Genomic DNA, 15,604 nt, shown 5'->3' on the forward strand with positions numbered 1-15,604 from the left:
CGGACAGCTTTTGCCACGTTTCCCAGGAGAGCAAATAACACAGGAAACACTCACCAGGGGTTTCTGCCCATGGCACTGCATCTCCAGAGGTGAAATGCTGCTCCTTCTTCAAGGCTGCAGCCGGGATTTTCCAGTGGAACTCGGTCTTCCCCGTTGGATCAGGTTCCTGGTGCTGCCAACACAGCAGCTCTGCTTTTCCCAGCTCCATCCTGAGCCTCCTCTTCCAGGTCACCATGGAAACACCCACCTGGAAAAAGCTCTGGCTGTGGGATTCAGCACACTCAAACCTTGCCAGGGTCTGTCCTGGCGATTTTTCCAGCTGGGATTTTTCCCATCTGGGTGTGCAGCTCCGTGGTGGAGCACAGGACAACACCTTCCATCCCCAGGGCTCTGCAGGTGACCCAGGGTGAGGAGGATCCGTGTCCTCCATGTGACATTCCCAGCAGGGCTCATCCCAGGCACTGGGAAGGTTGAGTGCTTTGAAATCTTTTATCCACCCAAGCACTAAAAAAAGAGGGAGGGAGACACTTAAGTAGAGCTGAGTGGAGATGTTATTGCCTTCTAGGAGCTGTATTAAAATTAAAATGTAAATTATAGTTAATGTCATCTCAGGGAAGAAAAGCTCATGAAAGAGCTGTCCTATTTTAAGGTCGTGGTGAACTTCTGGGAGTGCACAAAAAACCCTTTTTGTAGGCTGGAATTAGCAGCCAGGTTCTGGCTGTCGCCTTATTTAGGGTGGGGAAAAAAAATGGTATTTGGTTAAAAATGACCACAAACAAAACGTATGGAGCTTGCCAAATCCCCTCAAAATCTGAGCCACCGAAGAGCCAGGCTGGGGTTGGTCTCTCCTCTGAGATAACAAAGGGAAACAGCCTCAAGTTGTTTCAGGGGAGATTTAGATTGGATGTGAGGGAAAATTTCTTCATGGAAAAACTTGTCCATCCCTGGTTGTGTTCAAAACCCATGGGGATGTGCCAGGTTTTCCTGGGAATCTGGTGCACCCTGTGAGTCCTTTGTGGCCTCCCAAGGCTGCCCCTCAGCACGAGTCCAAGGCTTGAGGAACTCCCAGATTTCCCTTCCAGCTCTTTCCATCAGCAAACTCTGCATTACTGGAGTAACAGGCGCTCCCAGGGAGCAGAAGTCCCTCACGCATGAGGAGAATTCCAGGATTCTGTGGCTTAAGAATCACAGGATTCAAGTGGCTCGAGGCCATGTGGAAAATATTTTGGCTTTACTGACCCCACTGGGTTTAGACCAGGCCTTCAAATGTGTGAGAGATGTTTATGTCTTACTTCTAAAACCTTTCATTTTACCAATCACAGTGATGGACGGAATCTGTCCTGTGTGCATCCCATTTCTCCTTCAAAGCCACGAAGCCCCACTAGATCCCAACCAAAAATCCCTCTTTTTTTGCCTTAAAAGCAGTTGGGTGCTGGTGGAGGCAACATGGAGTTGTACTGTTGGCTTTCTTGCCGTAGAGATGCTGAAATTAAAATGCTGTTTTATGCCCTCCAGATGGATGATGCTGGATCCTTGAGGGGATCAGAGTTAGAGAAGGGACAGAGCTGCAGCTTTGGATTCACCTGGAACTCACTCCCTGTGAGTTTGGAGTGTCTCTAATGCTGGAGACTCCACAGCCTCTTTTTTTTTTTTTTTTTCTGGTCTTTGACCACCTTTATAGAAAAAGAAAAAAGCTTTTATTATGTCTTCACCCAGCAACTGCTGTTTCCTGGAGCTGGTGCCTGGCCGGAGGGAGCAGATGGCCATTCCGCTGGAAATCCTTGGGAAGCGTCAGCTCCGGCAGGGAGAGCTTCACAAATTCATTATCCTGGGCAAACCAGACAGAGTTTTAAGGCTGCAAAGACGATAAGGAGATTGTTTTAGCAATCCCATCTTTGCTGCCTTCCCCGTGGCACGTGCGTTTCCCCACAGAGGGGTCTCCCGTGAGCGAAGGGACGTGGCTTTTCCAGGAATTCCCTGCAGGCAGGGAATGCAAAACCTGCCTCTGGTTTGGTGGAGTACAGTCAGGATGTGCTCTAACAGCAGGGTTGGACCCCACAGGCTGGTTTGATCTCATGGTCTGCAGCTGGGAGATCCAACATCCACACAGGCAAAAAAACCGTTTTAGGAGCAGACAGATCCTGAGGCCTCCCTCTGAGCAGGAGAAGCCAAAAGGCTCCTTTGCACCCCCACTGCACCTGGATCCTGCCCTGAAGGACTGAGAATCCCTGCTGGGAAAGGAAATCCAGGGGCTTGCCCTCTTTCAGGAAGGTCAGTGTAGGAGTGGGATCTCCAGGACCAGCTGTTGGCTCTGCTTTATCCTTACAGGACCTGAAGGGGCTCCGGGAGAGCTGGAGAAGGACTTTGGACAAGGGATGAAGTGCCAGGACAAGGGGGAATGGCTTCCCACTGCCAGAGGGCAGGGCTGGATGGGAGATTGGGAAGGAATTCCTGGCTGGAAGGGTGGTGAGGCCCTGGCACAGGGTGCCCCTGGATCCCTGGAAGTGTCCAAGGCCAGGCTAGATGAGGTTTGGAGCAGCCTGGGATAGTAGAAAGTGTCCCTGCCATGACAGGGGCTGGGACTGAATGGCTTTTAAAGATCCCTTCCAACCCAAACAATCCTGGAATTCTGTGATTCACCCCAGCAGAGCTGTCCCAGTGCACTCAAGTGTTAGAAACTGGCTGTCAGTGAACTCCCCACTCCAACAACAACGGTGCCTGAGGCCAAAACCAGCATGTGCAGGTCCTGCTGCACAAAAGCTCCATCTCAGAGCCATCCAGCATCTCCACAAGCCTCTGGACAACGTCCTGGTCCAGAGGAGCAATATGGGAGCTCCCTCTGCTGCTTTGTCCACCCTGCACACAGGGGTGCACTGGCTGCACCCCCTCCCCAGCTCCTGGGCTTGCTCCAGCCTCCTTCTGCCACAGCCTGGGAACACCAGGCTGGGATTGCTGAAAGCAGCAAGGAGTGGCTGCTCCCTAAAAATCTGGAGCTGTTTTGGAGAAGTGTTTGATGGCATTTTGCACAAGCAGTGGTGTTGACCCCAAGTCTCCCAGGGAGCAAGGGATGGGATGAAAGGAAACAGCCTCAAGATACAGCAGGGAAGGTTTAGATTGGATATGAGGGAAAATTTCTTCATGGAAAGGGAAGTCCAGCCCTGGCTCAGGCTGCTCATCAGGAGACAGGAGTCTCTGTGCCTAGAGGAATTTAAAATCCATGTGGCTGTGGCACCTGGGGACATGGGACAGTGGTGGCTTTGGGGGAACAGTTGGCCTGGGTGGTCTTAGAGAGCTTTTCCCAACCTGAATGAATCTGAGCTCCTAAGCTGCAAGACTGGTAATTCTTTTCTTCCTGCTAGGTGATTAAGTAGAGGTGATTAAATTTTAATTAACCAACACATGATGGCATTGATTGCCCCACAGGAGTCACCCCCCCTCCCCCCTTTAAAGCCCAGGTTCCTTCACTGCAGGAGCCCAACTGCTTCCTTTCCCCTGCCCTTCCCTCAGACAGGAATGCTGGAGGGATGCTGGCAAGGAGGAGATGCTCTCCAGCTCAGAGTGAACATCCCAGCACTGCTGAGCCTGTGGAGCAGCAGGCACTGAGCTCCCAGGAACGTTCATCCCTGTTTATTGCAGCTTTTCCCATCCTGCTGCAGCTCATCCTCACAGCTCATCCTCACTGTAACACTCCACGGAGCTGCACAGCTTTGTTCAGTGCTAGCGGAGAGCTTTACACAGCTCTTTAAAGCTCTTCCAGGAGTAGAAAATACAAAAACCTTCCATGAGGGTTTGAGCACGTTAGTCTAAGAATAAAATCTCTCTCCCCGAGCTGCTCTGCCAGTGTCCCCCAGCAGAAACCCTGGACCTGCGGGATTCAGCGTGAAGGACCAGCCAGCTTTCAAATAAATCCTTGTGGCATCCAGCCTGAACTCTCCTCCTTGCTGTGCTTCAGGGAAGGTCAGCAGAGCCTTCAGGCGCCAGTAAACCACACACTGGTGCTTCTCTGCCAGGGATGCTGGAACATGATCCCTTGGGGAAGGAGCTGTGAGTGCAAGAGGTGCCTTAATATGGAGCCTGGGCAGCCCCAGGCAGAGCTTGGATTGATTTCTTTATCTCCTCTCCCTGGAACTTCCCTCCCTCGGAGCTCAGTGGAGAAAACTAGGGAATTCTGCAGCGTGGTCCATTCAGCTGATGAGCATCTCAAACAGATCCTCAGGGATGAGGCTGGAGGAGGTGATGTGTTCATTCCTCCAGGAAAGAGCAGCTGCCAGGGTCACTCCTTATCCAGGAGTGTTGAGTGTAGCTGCCCCAGTGCCAACCCCACTGGCTGCGTTCCAAGGGTGGATCTATGGAAGCTGGCATTTGCCTTGCATGGAGCTCACAAGCTGCCATTTGGAAGCTGGCTTAATTAAAGGCAGGGCATGGAGCTGCCCTCCTGCTTTGAATAATTATGTGTGTTAATGATTTTGGGCTAAACAGAGCTGGTTGGAACAGGTTGCCCAGAGCAGTTGTGGACTCCCCATCCCTGGAAGTGTCCAAGGCCAGCTTGGATGGGGCTGGGAGCAACCTGAGATAGTGGCAGGTGGGGAGTAGGAGGTACCTAGTAGGGAGTTGTGGGGGTTTTACCTTCTTTTCTTCTGTTAGGGCCAGGATTAAATGCTCAGGAGATGCAGTTCATGTTCAGACTCAGATTGTTATTAATTCTTATCTAAGTACAGTCTCACAAGCTGTGAGTTCTAGCTAACAAGGTGAAAAATGGCTCCATCTCTAACTCTTTACAAGGTCTTTGAAGCACAAATTGTCCAATTATGAAATGACGCCTAAATTATTTTTACTTTTAAGCCAATAACCGAACACCCGTGGCCCGCAATGGGGACTTTTCTATGCAATTACAAGAAACCACCCAAACCCATGAAGAAGAAGGTGAAAAAAGAAGAACTTAGCCTATACCCTAAATCCTTCATCTTGCTTTATATATATTACTACAGTCTAAATCCTTAAATTCTGGGTTTTCCACCCTGTGATATGACACACTTCTATTCAAACTACACACCCACAATCCCAGTGCTGTCACTCAATTTTGGAAGCCTGTTTCACAGCCTCAAGTCAAATGTACTGTTTTCTTGAGGGTCAGTGCCTGTGAGCACAAAAACCCCAAAACTGTCAGTGCCCAGGGTTCCAACAGGCAGTGGAACAAGATTAGCTTGGGTTGGAAAGGACTTTCAAAACTTTCTGGGATTCTGTGTTGTTGTTCACCAGGTTTTGAAAGATCCGGAGGTTCAGTGGATGAGTCTTGGCCAGTCCTGCCACCCCCTGTTCCCTGGAGTCCCTGTGACCCTGCTGTCCTTGTCCCCTGCAGGTGGTGAGGGACCAGATCTCGCACTGCACGGTGAAGCTGCGCCAGACCACGGGGCTGATGGAATATTGCCTGGAGGTCATCAAGGAGAACGACCCCAGCGGCTTCCTGCAGGTGAGCCCGGGGCGGTGCAGCAGAGCTGGGGGCTCCTCCAGGGAGGATGGCCCCACAAAATCAAGGATCTGCCTCTGATCACCTCCGTGTTCCCAGCAGGGGCAGGGCAGGGACGTTTCTGGAGCAGAGGGTTGCAGCAGGGAGTGGATGGTGCATCTCTGGAGCAGGGATCACAACGAGCTTGTGGCTCTCCGCTGAGAGACCAACAGACAGCCCTTGGGAGATGAATCCCACCAGTCATTCATTCCTGGGCTCCCTTTGGCACTAAACCCTGCCATTAAACAGCACCCAGCACTCCAGGGCTCCCTGTTCCGACTGAGCCTGCAGTGAGGAGTGATGCTGGAAACCACTTGTGACATCCCAGCCTTTGGCAGCTGGCCTGGGAGGCCTGCAGTGATGTCTTGGGAAGGCTGAGCTGGAACAGAGACTGGACAGTGCTGGAGAATAAAGTAATTTATTAAAAGGCCTTTAAGGATCCACCTTGGGCAGGACAAGAGCCTGGCCAGGGCTACATCCAGGGTGGACCCAAAATGGTCACAAAATGGTCACAAAATGGACCACTGCTCATGAGGTCTTACAGTTTTATAAGTTTTGGTCCATTTGCATATTGGGGTTTAATTGTCCAATTCCAGCCTCAGGTTGTGAGGTCCCATCCTTCTTGTTCTCTCCCTCCAGCCCACCCTCGTTTGTGCCTTTGGGCCTGAACACTTGTCCCAGCTGTCCTTGGTGTGCAGCAGGAGAAGGATTTGTTTTGTGTCCCTGCTGTGTGCAGAGCTGAGTGACACTGACTGTGAGCTCAGAGCTGCACCCCTGCGCACCACAGAGCCTGAAATACATGGGAGATAAAAATTAAGGCACCAGAGGGAGGGGGAGAACAGGGTGGGGACGAGGCTTGGGACACTTCCCACGGCAGCTGAGGCTGCTCCATCCCTGCAGATCTCGGATGCTCTCATCAGGAGGGTGCACCTGACCGAGGATCAGTGGGGGAAGGGGACGCTCACCCCCCGCATGACCACGGACTTCGACCTGAACCTGGACAATGCCCCTCTGCTGCAGTCCATCCACCAGCTCGACTTCGTCCAGATGAAAGGTAAGGATCTTTCCAGTGCCTTTCCAGAGCTCAGCTCTGCTCCTGCTGGGAGTTTCCATGCAGCTCATCCCAGGGAAAGGGTAGAAAAGGAGAGTTTCTCATCTCCCAGCAAGACTGGGCATCCCAGACCCAGAGTTATGCCCATTTCTGTGTGTTTTGCATCCCTAGGCCGACCATCTGCCTCCCTGTCTTGGATACCTGGGCATCTGTGTGCCAGAGCAGGGTGCCAGGAGCTTGGCTTTGCCTGGAAAAGCACTCCTACTGCATTAAAAAGTTATTAGTGCAATAAAGAGTGCTCTGACAAGGTTATTAGTGCATTGAAAAGTGCTCTGCAGGTTGAGACCTCTCTTCTGAGAGCAGCACAAGGCTTTTCCCAAACCTCTCCTCACACCCCCACACACGTTCAGTGCTCAGCAGCAGCTGTCACAGACCAGATGTCCCTCCAAACAGAGTGCCGGGTCACTTAGCTTGGGCTCTGCCCTCCCTCACCTCAGTGTTGGTTTAGATCATCATTTTGGCTTTGATTTCCTCCCTGTTCCCCATTCCCTCTGTGCTCTTTCTCCTGGCCCACCAAAGGCTGCTGCAGCCCATGAGAAATTTGGGATTTGGCAAGCCCAGGGAATGTGACAGAGGGGCAAAGGGGCTGTGACCCAGGGAGGCTCAGGAGGACACTGAACGTGGGCTGTACCTTCTGCTGCCTGGAGGAAGAGCCACCAGCCCCAGGTCTGGCACTGCTCTTCATTCCCATCACGGCTGGAATTCCTGGAATTCCCTGGAATTCCTGCCCCAGGAGCTCTCTGCACACACCAGGGTGTCTCAGTGGCCAAGGACAGGAAGGATGTTGGCCGCATTCTTCCTCTGTGTCTTGGTTTGGTAAGACAGGTGTCTGCCAAGGAAAGCTGGAGCTTCTCTTGGAATGGAGAATGTAAACCCCCTTCCTCCGAATTATTATAATTTTGCAATTAAGGGGCTTTCAGTCAAAGATATGGGAATAGAAATAGCAGTTCTTTACTAGGAATATTAAAAATAAAAATGTAGTAGCACAAAAAAAGCAAATAAACAATAAAAAGAAAACACTGACAGAGGCAGAATACAACCCGACCCGCTGTTGGTCAGGGTGTTGGTGTCAGCCCAATGCAGTCCTCCTGCAGTGACAGATGTGGTTCTGCTGGAGCAGAGATGATCCTGGAGAAGGTTCCAGTGGTGCTGGGATGGGTCCGCTCTCCCTCTGGGAATCCAGTGCACACAGGCCGTGCTGCTGTTCTGAATGCCAGCTTTGATCCAGGCGGAAGCCCAGGCTCCTCCCCCTGGGTGGAGCCTCTCCCCATGGGATGATGGGATTGTATCAGCCCTGCAGTGAGCCTGGATGGCCCATGGACAGCAGATATCCCCTGGAGGGAGGATGGGTCCTGGAAGGGATAAAGAACACGGCCCCAGCTGGTTTAACAGCTGCCCAATAACAGAAGGCACCTGCGCCCTCCTCTTCCTCCTCCCAGCTCACCCTCGCTGTGGAAATCAGTTGTTGGTTCTGTCGACTTGCAGGAGGTTGGGTTTGGATCCCAAATCTGTGTCACAGCACCAGGGGAGGGAGGGCAACACCTGAGGCCTCAGTAAAGTGCAGTAGGCAATAGGTAGAAGACATCCCACCCCCACTGCCAGCCTGGAGGATCCAGCCCAGGAGGTGGAGGAGTCGCAGGGGGTGAATGCTGAGCCTCTGCCAGCAAGTCCAGCTTTTTCCCAGGCATCCATGCCTCATCCCCATCTTGTCTGGGTTCTCCATGCCTGTTTCCACTGGCTCTTTGGGCAGTGAGGATGAGGAGGGTAGATGAGCAGCTCTGTGGAGAGATGTATCAGGGGACATCTCCCTGTCAGGTTGTCACTCTTCCCGTGCTTTTCAGAGCAGGAATGTGCTCTGAAATGTGGAGATGCCCAAACACAGCAGAAAAAAACCCTGTCAGTCCTTTCTGTCCCCTGTCCAGCTGATGGGAGCCAAAGGGAGTACTCAGCCCCCCAGTTTTGTTGCAGTGAGTTTATTGAATGGAAAAGCAGGGCTGTAGATAAGTCCAGACCCAGGGTTCTGCAGGACCTGTGAAAGAATGTCCCAGCTTTGGAACTGGCTGCATGAAAGGTCCAGGCAGCTCAAAACAGGCACATTGTGCTGCCATAATTCTCCAAAGTCAATTAGAAAACGGGAATAAAGGAGAAAAGTTTGATCAGGCTGGTGGGGAGGGGTAAGAATTCGATGGAGCTTGGTGGGAGAACAATCCTTTCTGCTTCCTCCCCTGCCCCTTGAGCTGCCTTCCCACCGAGGCAGTAAATGCACCCTGCGTCCCCCAGGGTTGCACTAATTGCACTAATTGGTGATTAGTCTCCTCCCCAGTGCCGGCCCCGCCGATCCTGCAGCTGGAGGAGTGCTGCACCCACAACAACAGTGCCACCCTGTCCTGGAAGCAGCCCCCTCTGTCCACGGTGCAGGTGGAAGGATACATCCTGGAGCTGGACGATGGCAACGGCGGCCAGTTCAGGGTAGGTGTTTGGAGCCAGCCCTGTGGGAAGGGGATGTTCTGCCTCCAGTGATTCCAGGTGACCACAGAATTTGTCCTCAGACTTTTTTGTTTTTTTGCAAAAATCTTCCCTGCTGGGGTGCTCAGGGAAGCGGATGAGGCAGGCAAGCTGTGGGGTTTTGGGGTACAGGGAGATTTGAGGGGGTGCAAATTCCCTTTCCAGTGGCAAAGTTGGCTTGGAAACTCAAAGAACAAGTTTGAAGCTCTTGTTACCCAGAGAAGCTGTGGCTGCCCCTGGATCCCTGGAAGTGTCCAAGGCCAGGCTGGATGGGGTTTGGAGCAGCCTGGGATAGTGGAAGGTGTCCCTGCCCATGGCAGGGGGTTGGGGTTAATGGTCTTTAGGGTCCCTTCCAACCCAAACCATTCCATGATTCCATGAAGCACCATATTTTTGGGTTGCTGAATATTTCATGCAGGGTATACTAATTGCCATGAAAGCCTCGTGGTTCGCCAGCTGCCAGCAAGCAGAGGTGTTTAAGGCCTGAGGGCTTTTAAATTGCTGTAATTACACAATTAAAATATGATTTTTCTCTGATCCGACATGCCGATAATTATCCTGGCGTGTTCACATCCACTGAGAGCCCACTGCACTCTGAATTTATCCACAAGGAGCTCAGGCAGGCAGGAGCCAGAGCAGAGTTGAGGGAAAGGAGAGGTGATGTGGGTGGGACCTGGAGAGAAGGGAGCAGGAGGCTGAGTGTGGGGAGAAAAAGGTCAGTGCTTGCTGCTGGTAATATTCCTTCCCAATATCCCATCTAACCCTGCCTTCTGTCATGGGAAGCCATTCCCTGTGTCCTGTCCCTCCATCCCTTGTCCCCAGTCCCTCTCCAGCTCTCCTGGAGCCCCTTTAGGCCCTGCCAGGGTCTCTGAGCTCTCACTGGAGCTTTCCCTTCTCCAGATGAACATCCCCAGCTCTCCCAGCCTGGCTCCAGAGCAGAGGGGCTCCAGCCCTTGGAGCAGCTCCAGGGCCTCCTCTGGACTTGCTTCAGCAGCTCCACATCCTCCTGATGTTGGAGCCCCAGAGCTGGGGGCAGAACTCCAGGTGGGATCTCAGCCGAGCAGAGCAGAGGGGCAGAACCCCCCTCACCTCCTGCTGGTGCTGCAGCCCAAGGACCAAATCCCATTTTGCCCAGCCCTAGCCCCATCCAGCACTGCCCCAGGGAGCAGAGCAGGGTGGGATCCTGTGCATGCCGAGCCCCTGGGGCTGTTTTCCAGGCGCTGGGGTTTTCCAGCTCTGATGGCGGCACTGACAGGAGGTGTTGCCTTGCAGGAGGTGTACGTGGGCAAGGAGACCATGTGCACGGTGGATGGGCTGCACTTCAACAGCACCTACAGCGCCCGGGTCAAGGCCTTCAACAAGTCAGGAGTCAGCCCCTACAGCAAGACCCTGGTCCTCCAGACTTCCGAGGGTAAGGAATTGCAGCAGCTCCAGCCCAGGGCACTCCGACACGGCTCAGGACACCCTGAGCAACCCCTGCAGGAACACCAGCACTGACCAGAGGGGGAAAGTTGTGTCAGGAACCTCCAGCTCTGCCAGGATTTCCCTCTCTCTCTCCCTTTTCCTTTGCAGAGGATGTTCTTTGGGTTGGCACAGGGAGAGAGGTGTTTAAATTTGGGGCGATGCGACACAAAAAGGGAAGCTCGGATGTTTTCACTGGTCCCATTTAAAGCAAATAAAACTGCCAGCATTGCTCCTGAGGGCTGTGCTTGACTGCACAATGCCAGAACCACGGGACAGGGAGCAGAGGGACCATGGAGCAGTGTGGGTGTCCTTCCAGAGCCAGGGATGTGCAGGAGCCCCCCCTGCGGCATCGTCTGCATCACCCCCACTCCCACAGGCACTCAGAATATTAAACACTCCCTTGCAGGCTGCAGGGGGATCTCCCTGCCTGGCTTTAAGTACGTTTGTCACACCAGGCACTTAATCCGTTGTGGAAAATTGGTTTATTCCTGACATGCAGGTGGAGAGTGGCAGGGCTGGCTCCGAGGGTGGGAGCTGGGAGCTGCAGCTGTGGAGGAAGGGATCAGCCCCCACAGGCACGTCTGCTGCCCCACAGCCAGGCACAAAACCCTTCTTGGGGAGCTTTCCACGCTTGCTGGAATCCCTTTTCCTTGCTCCCGGACGAGAATCTCTCTTTTCCAAGCCGTGTGAGGATTTTTTCACGGCAGCATCCAGCTGGCTGGCAGCTGGGATCAGAAGGGAACACACACAGCTCGTGGGGCTGCTGGTGGGGTGGAAGGAAGGTGAGAGCTTTCCTGCCACAGAGCAGCCCCAGGGGCTTGGATCAAGGAGAAAAAACGGGATTTTTGCTGAAAAATAAAAAGAAGACAAAAGCAGAGCAAGGCTATGCAGAGTGTTTCTCTTGCTGCCTGCAGGAGATCAGCGTTCCAGTTTGGAAAGGGCAGGTTTGGAAGGCTGGGCAAGTCAGCAAGGAATGGGTTTCATTCGGAAGTAGAGCAGACAGCAAAAGTGTGACAAACTTCTCACAGGAGAGGCAGGGAGGTCACAGCACAGCACAGAGGCCTTTGGCAGTTCTGTCAGGGACACATCAGTGCCTCTCTGCAAACTGAGCACCAGCAGCAAAGAAGCTGCAGAAGTTTCTGTGGAGATCCAGGGATGGGCCAAGCTGGATCCAGCCCCATGCCAGGTTGGGCAGGACTGCTCCCAAAGCCTGAAGGTCAACAGCTCCCACTCCAGCCTTGCAGGAGAAAGCAGAGACTTCTCATCTCATTTGTGCCTCACACGACACATTTGAGACACAATTTCCTCATCAAAACCAGCTGAGCTTTAAGTTGTCCCAGCCAGGAGTTTGCAGGGTCCCCACCATGATCTTCCCAGCTTTGATTTCCTCTCAGAGACATTCTCACCTTGAGCCAAGCTCAAGCCCAGCTCCAAAATACGAAGGAATTCGGGAGAAAAGAGCTGCCTGTGGTCCCAGCAGGGCCCTGCTTGGGACTGGTGCTTGATCTGTGCCACCAAGGAGAAGTTCCACGCTCCTTGGCTGCACTCATTCAGCCTTTTCACTTGAATGGGCTTTTGCATTTGTTATTCCAGCACGAAAGAAAGAGGGAGAAAAAGTCAAATGGGCCTGGAGCATTTTGTGCTCTTAGAGGCTGCCTGAGCTCTTTTGGATTCAAAGAGAAATAAATCACATCTGTGTGTGCAGCTTCCGGATATCCGAGTGACTTGTTGAATGGAGCTGCCTAGCACATCACAGCCCTTGGTTAGGCTTTTATTCCTGCCTTTTACAGCACCATCAGGCCTTTTTAAGAGCTATTTTGTCTGAAGTAGGCTTAGCTTTTTCCTTTCGGCGGAGCTCTGCAGCTTCCTGCAAAGTGGTTGTGTGGGAAGAGAGGACAAAAGAAAGGGACCAGGCTGGATGTGAAAAGACCAGCTCTCTGAACGTGGCTGTCCTGCTCTAAGTGGTTGTGAGGAATTCTGGCATTTAAGAGCTGGTTTGTAATTCTGGCCCGTGAGGTCTTCATCTGCAGCCTGTGGAAGGGAACTGAAGCCTTTCTTCTGCTTTGTGTGAGCAGAGGGTAGTGGGGAGCAAAAGGTCTTGCAGGGCCTCAGCATCTGAAGAGGAAAAGGATGAGAAAAAGGGGATGTGCCTGGGGCTCTGTGCTCCTGCCCAGCCAAACAGCCACAGGGAGCCAGGCAGCACTGGTGGAAAATCCCATGGGAAGGCAGCACACACACGAGTCTACAGCAGGAACAGCACGTGGTGAGAGGCACCTCCTGCTCATCCCAAAGGAAACCATGGCAGGTCACTCTCCAAAGCTGGTTCTTGGTGCCACCAGCAGGACAAGGTGGTTCCTGGCTGGGAGAAGGCTCCAGGGCCCTTCCCGTGTGCTGGGGCTTCCCAGGGATGAAGATCCCTGTCACCAGCACAGCCAAGGGGCAGCAAGGGTTGAAGGTGACGTCCTTCCCCTGAACTGTGTCCCCTGCTGAGCTGATTTTGGGTTGTTCCACACAATCCCTGCCAGTGTTTCTTGCTCTGTCACAGCTTAGCCAAAGGCTCCAAGGCTCTGCCTTAACCTCTGTTTCTCCAGCACCTGAATGAAGCTCAGCTGTGGGCTGGGAAGTGAATCTGGAAGGAAGTTTCCAAGGTGACCCAGGGCAGAGACATGTCCCAAAGCTTGGCTGGTGGCAGCCCTGCTTAGCTGTCCTGACCCCTGGGAGACCTGGGGTCTCTCCCAGCCTCCTCCTTCTCCTTCTCCCTAAGCTGGGCAGCCGCTGCTCTCCTGGTTTTCCCTCATCCAGCAGATTTCCCAGCCTCTGGCCAGTCTCCTGCTGACCTCTTTCCATGTTCTGTCCAGCAAGCTGAATGTCAGGATGAAGGACCACCTCAGTCCAGGTGGAGATGGAGAAATGGAGCTCAGCCATGCCTCCCATGCCTCTCTCCAGGCACAGAGCTTCCACCTCCCTTCCCCGGCCAAGCCAAGCAGCAGAACCTTTTCCTTCAAACCCAGCTCCTCATCTGGAGCCCACCTTTAAATTCCTGCCCATCCATGGAGTGACCCTGAGCGGCAACCAGGGCTTTTTAACCGGCAGCTTTTGGAAAGGGTGAAGGACCCGAAGGGAGAACAGCCAGCAAGGAGCTACAGGGACGTGAGGGGCTAATTAGGGAGAGTCATGAGCACAGCTACTCGTGGTAGTAGTTCCTCTCACTCTTGGTAGGGTTAGAAGCTGTTCCTCCCTAACTTTGAGCTCTGTTTATTGACTGTTGTGCAATAATTTATCTCCTCTGACCCCACTGACGCCCTTTGCTTCCACAGCCTCGGCCGCAGCGGCAGCAGCAGCGAGTTGCAGAAGTTACAACCCACCGTGCAAAGAAATGTTCCCTTTTTATCAGCTTTAACACAAAGAAATGTTCCCTTTTTATCTGCTTTCACACAATTCCCAGCTCAATCCATACTCACAGAAGAGCTGGGAAGGCTGGGGGATATGGTGTGAGTGTGTGGATGGTGGATTCTGCATTTTCACGTTAACATAATCCTGGAAAAGGTTAGGGAAGAAATTGCAGGAGGTGGCTGTGGTAGCAGGGAACAGAAACCAATGACCCAAGAGGTTTCCTCTGCTCTGACGTTTTTGCTGTGTACCCCACGAGTTAAATTCTTGCTGTAAGGCTCAGATGTGTTTTGACAGGTACAAAGGGATACCAAGAACACAGCCTCCTGAACAACCCTTGAGTAAGGTGGGTGCTTGGTGGTTCTTAGGGTGATAGAGCTTAGCACAGCCCTGCCAAATATCCCCAGCTGGGTTTTCCACCCCTTGATTATTGTGCACAAAAAGGTTTGGGATGCGTCAAAGCGCGACGGGACGTGTGCATGGTAACCTGTGAATTTTTTTAGGTGCCTTGCTGTGAAGAGGTGCAGGATCCCCCCCTTTACAGACAAGCCAGTTGAATTTGTCCCGGGGACGCTTTGGAAGATGAACGTGTTTTCCTTGCTGTCAGGCTGCCCTGAAGGGTCTCTCTGGGCTGCCCAGCACCAGACATTCCTGCCCTGCCCGGGCTCGGGAGCGGCGCCGCCCAGCAGAGACCCCGTTTCTGATCTGTAGTTTGCATTGATCTTACGTTTAGACACGCAGTCAGAAGAACAGACCCTCCCTTTTCCAGTGCCTTTGGAAAGATCGCAGCTTCGTAGAATGAGTCCTTTCTCCTCCACCCTTAATCTACAACCCAGCTTCTCGGGGAGATCCTACTTTGAGCTAAGATCTTCGGCCCACCAGCTGAGCTTGCATTCTTCCTTACAGTCCCTGAATTCAGCCGGTGAGCTGAGCACCTCTGGCGTTGCCTCTTGGTCTGTGCTTCTGGGCATCTCCAAATTCTCTGTTCGTTCTGTTCCGTTGTGTTTGTTTTTTTTTTTTCCCATGACATGCGGATGGCAGCGGGAATTCTTTCTGTTTGTCCGTGGCCTGCTCCTGCCGCCCAGGGGGGTTAGCGTGGCGTGGTTCTCCTGGGATGTTTGAGCTGTGCCAGTTTGAGGTGTGGGGTGATGGAGCAGCGCAGTAATTCCTTACCTGGGTGCTGCTCTTGGCAAGGCTGAACCCTTTGGTGATCACGAATCCCTGAATGGTTTGGGTTAAAAGGGATCTTACAACTCATCCACTTCCAACCTCCTGGTACGGGCAGGGACACTTTGCTCTAGAAGATTCCTCATCTCTAGTTTGTGTTGATCTCGTGTCTAGGGATAATCAGAAAAGACATTCCCTGGGTGAAATGTGTGGGAATATCCCCATGCTTTCCTTTCCTAATACAACCAGGAAACTCAGCCTCTGCTGGGAGGTTTGGTCTGTGAAATTAATTTGGTTGATTAGATCTAGACCAATCTAGTTTTAAATCTAGAAACCAAATCTAGTTTGGTTTCTTAAATCTTAAGAAAGAAGCAAGTCTGGATGCAGGCAAGGTCTGGCTTGTTGCCCAGAGAGACTGTGGACTCTCCATCCCTGGAAGTGTCCCAGGCCAGGTTGGACAG

At 52.7% G+C, this 15,604-nt stretch overlaps 1 protein-coding gene across 9 annotated transcripts in view; it reads left to right on the forward strand.

Annotated features, from left to right (window-relative positions):
* Window positions 1–15,604, forward strand: part of TRIM9 (tripartite motif containing 9) — a 61,812-nt gene that overhangs the window by 35,261 nt on the left and 10,947 nt on the right. For 3 of the 9 annotated variants that reach the window (XM_066189151.1, XM_066189152.1, XM_066189153.1), the window contains exons 4-7: window positions 5,360–5,470; window positions 6,407–6,560; window positions 8,929–9,086; window positions 10,395–10,533. In XM_066189151.1, the coding sequence (XP_066045248.1) occupies window positions 5,360–5,470; window positions 6,407–6,560; window positions 8,929–9,086; window positions 10,395–10,533 (562 nt within the window). Of the gene's footprint in view, window positions 1–5,359; window positions 5,471–6,406; window positions 6,561–8,928; window positions 9,087–10,394; window positions 10,534–14,273; window positions 14,899–15,604 lie in introns of those variants that run through there. The other 6 variants (XM_066189148.1, XM_066189150.1, XM_066189156.1 and 3 more) reach the window with 5 other exon arrangements.

The sequence above is a fragment of the Chamaea fasciata genome, unplaced genomic scaffold, assembly GCF_029207755.1.
Source record: "Chamaea fasciata isolate MVZ Bird 193981 ecotype frontalis unplaced genomic scaffold, bChaFas1.0.hap1 SCAF_7, whole genome shotgun sequence".
Lineage (NCBI taxonomy): Eukaryota > Metazoa > Chordata > Aves > Passeriformes > Sylviidae > Chamaea > Chamaea fasciata.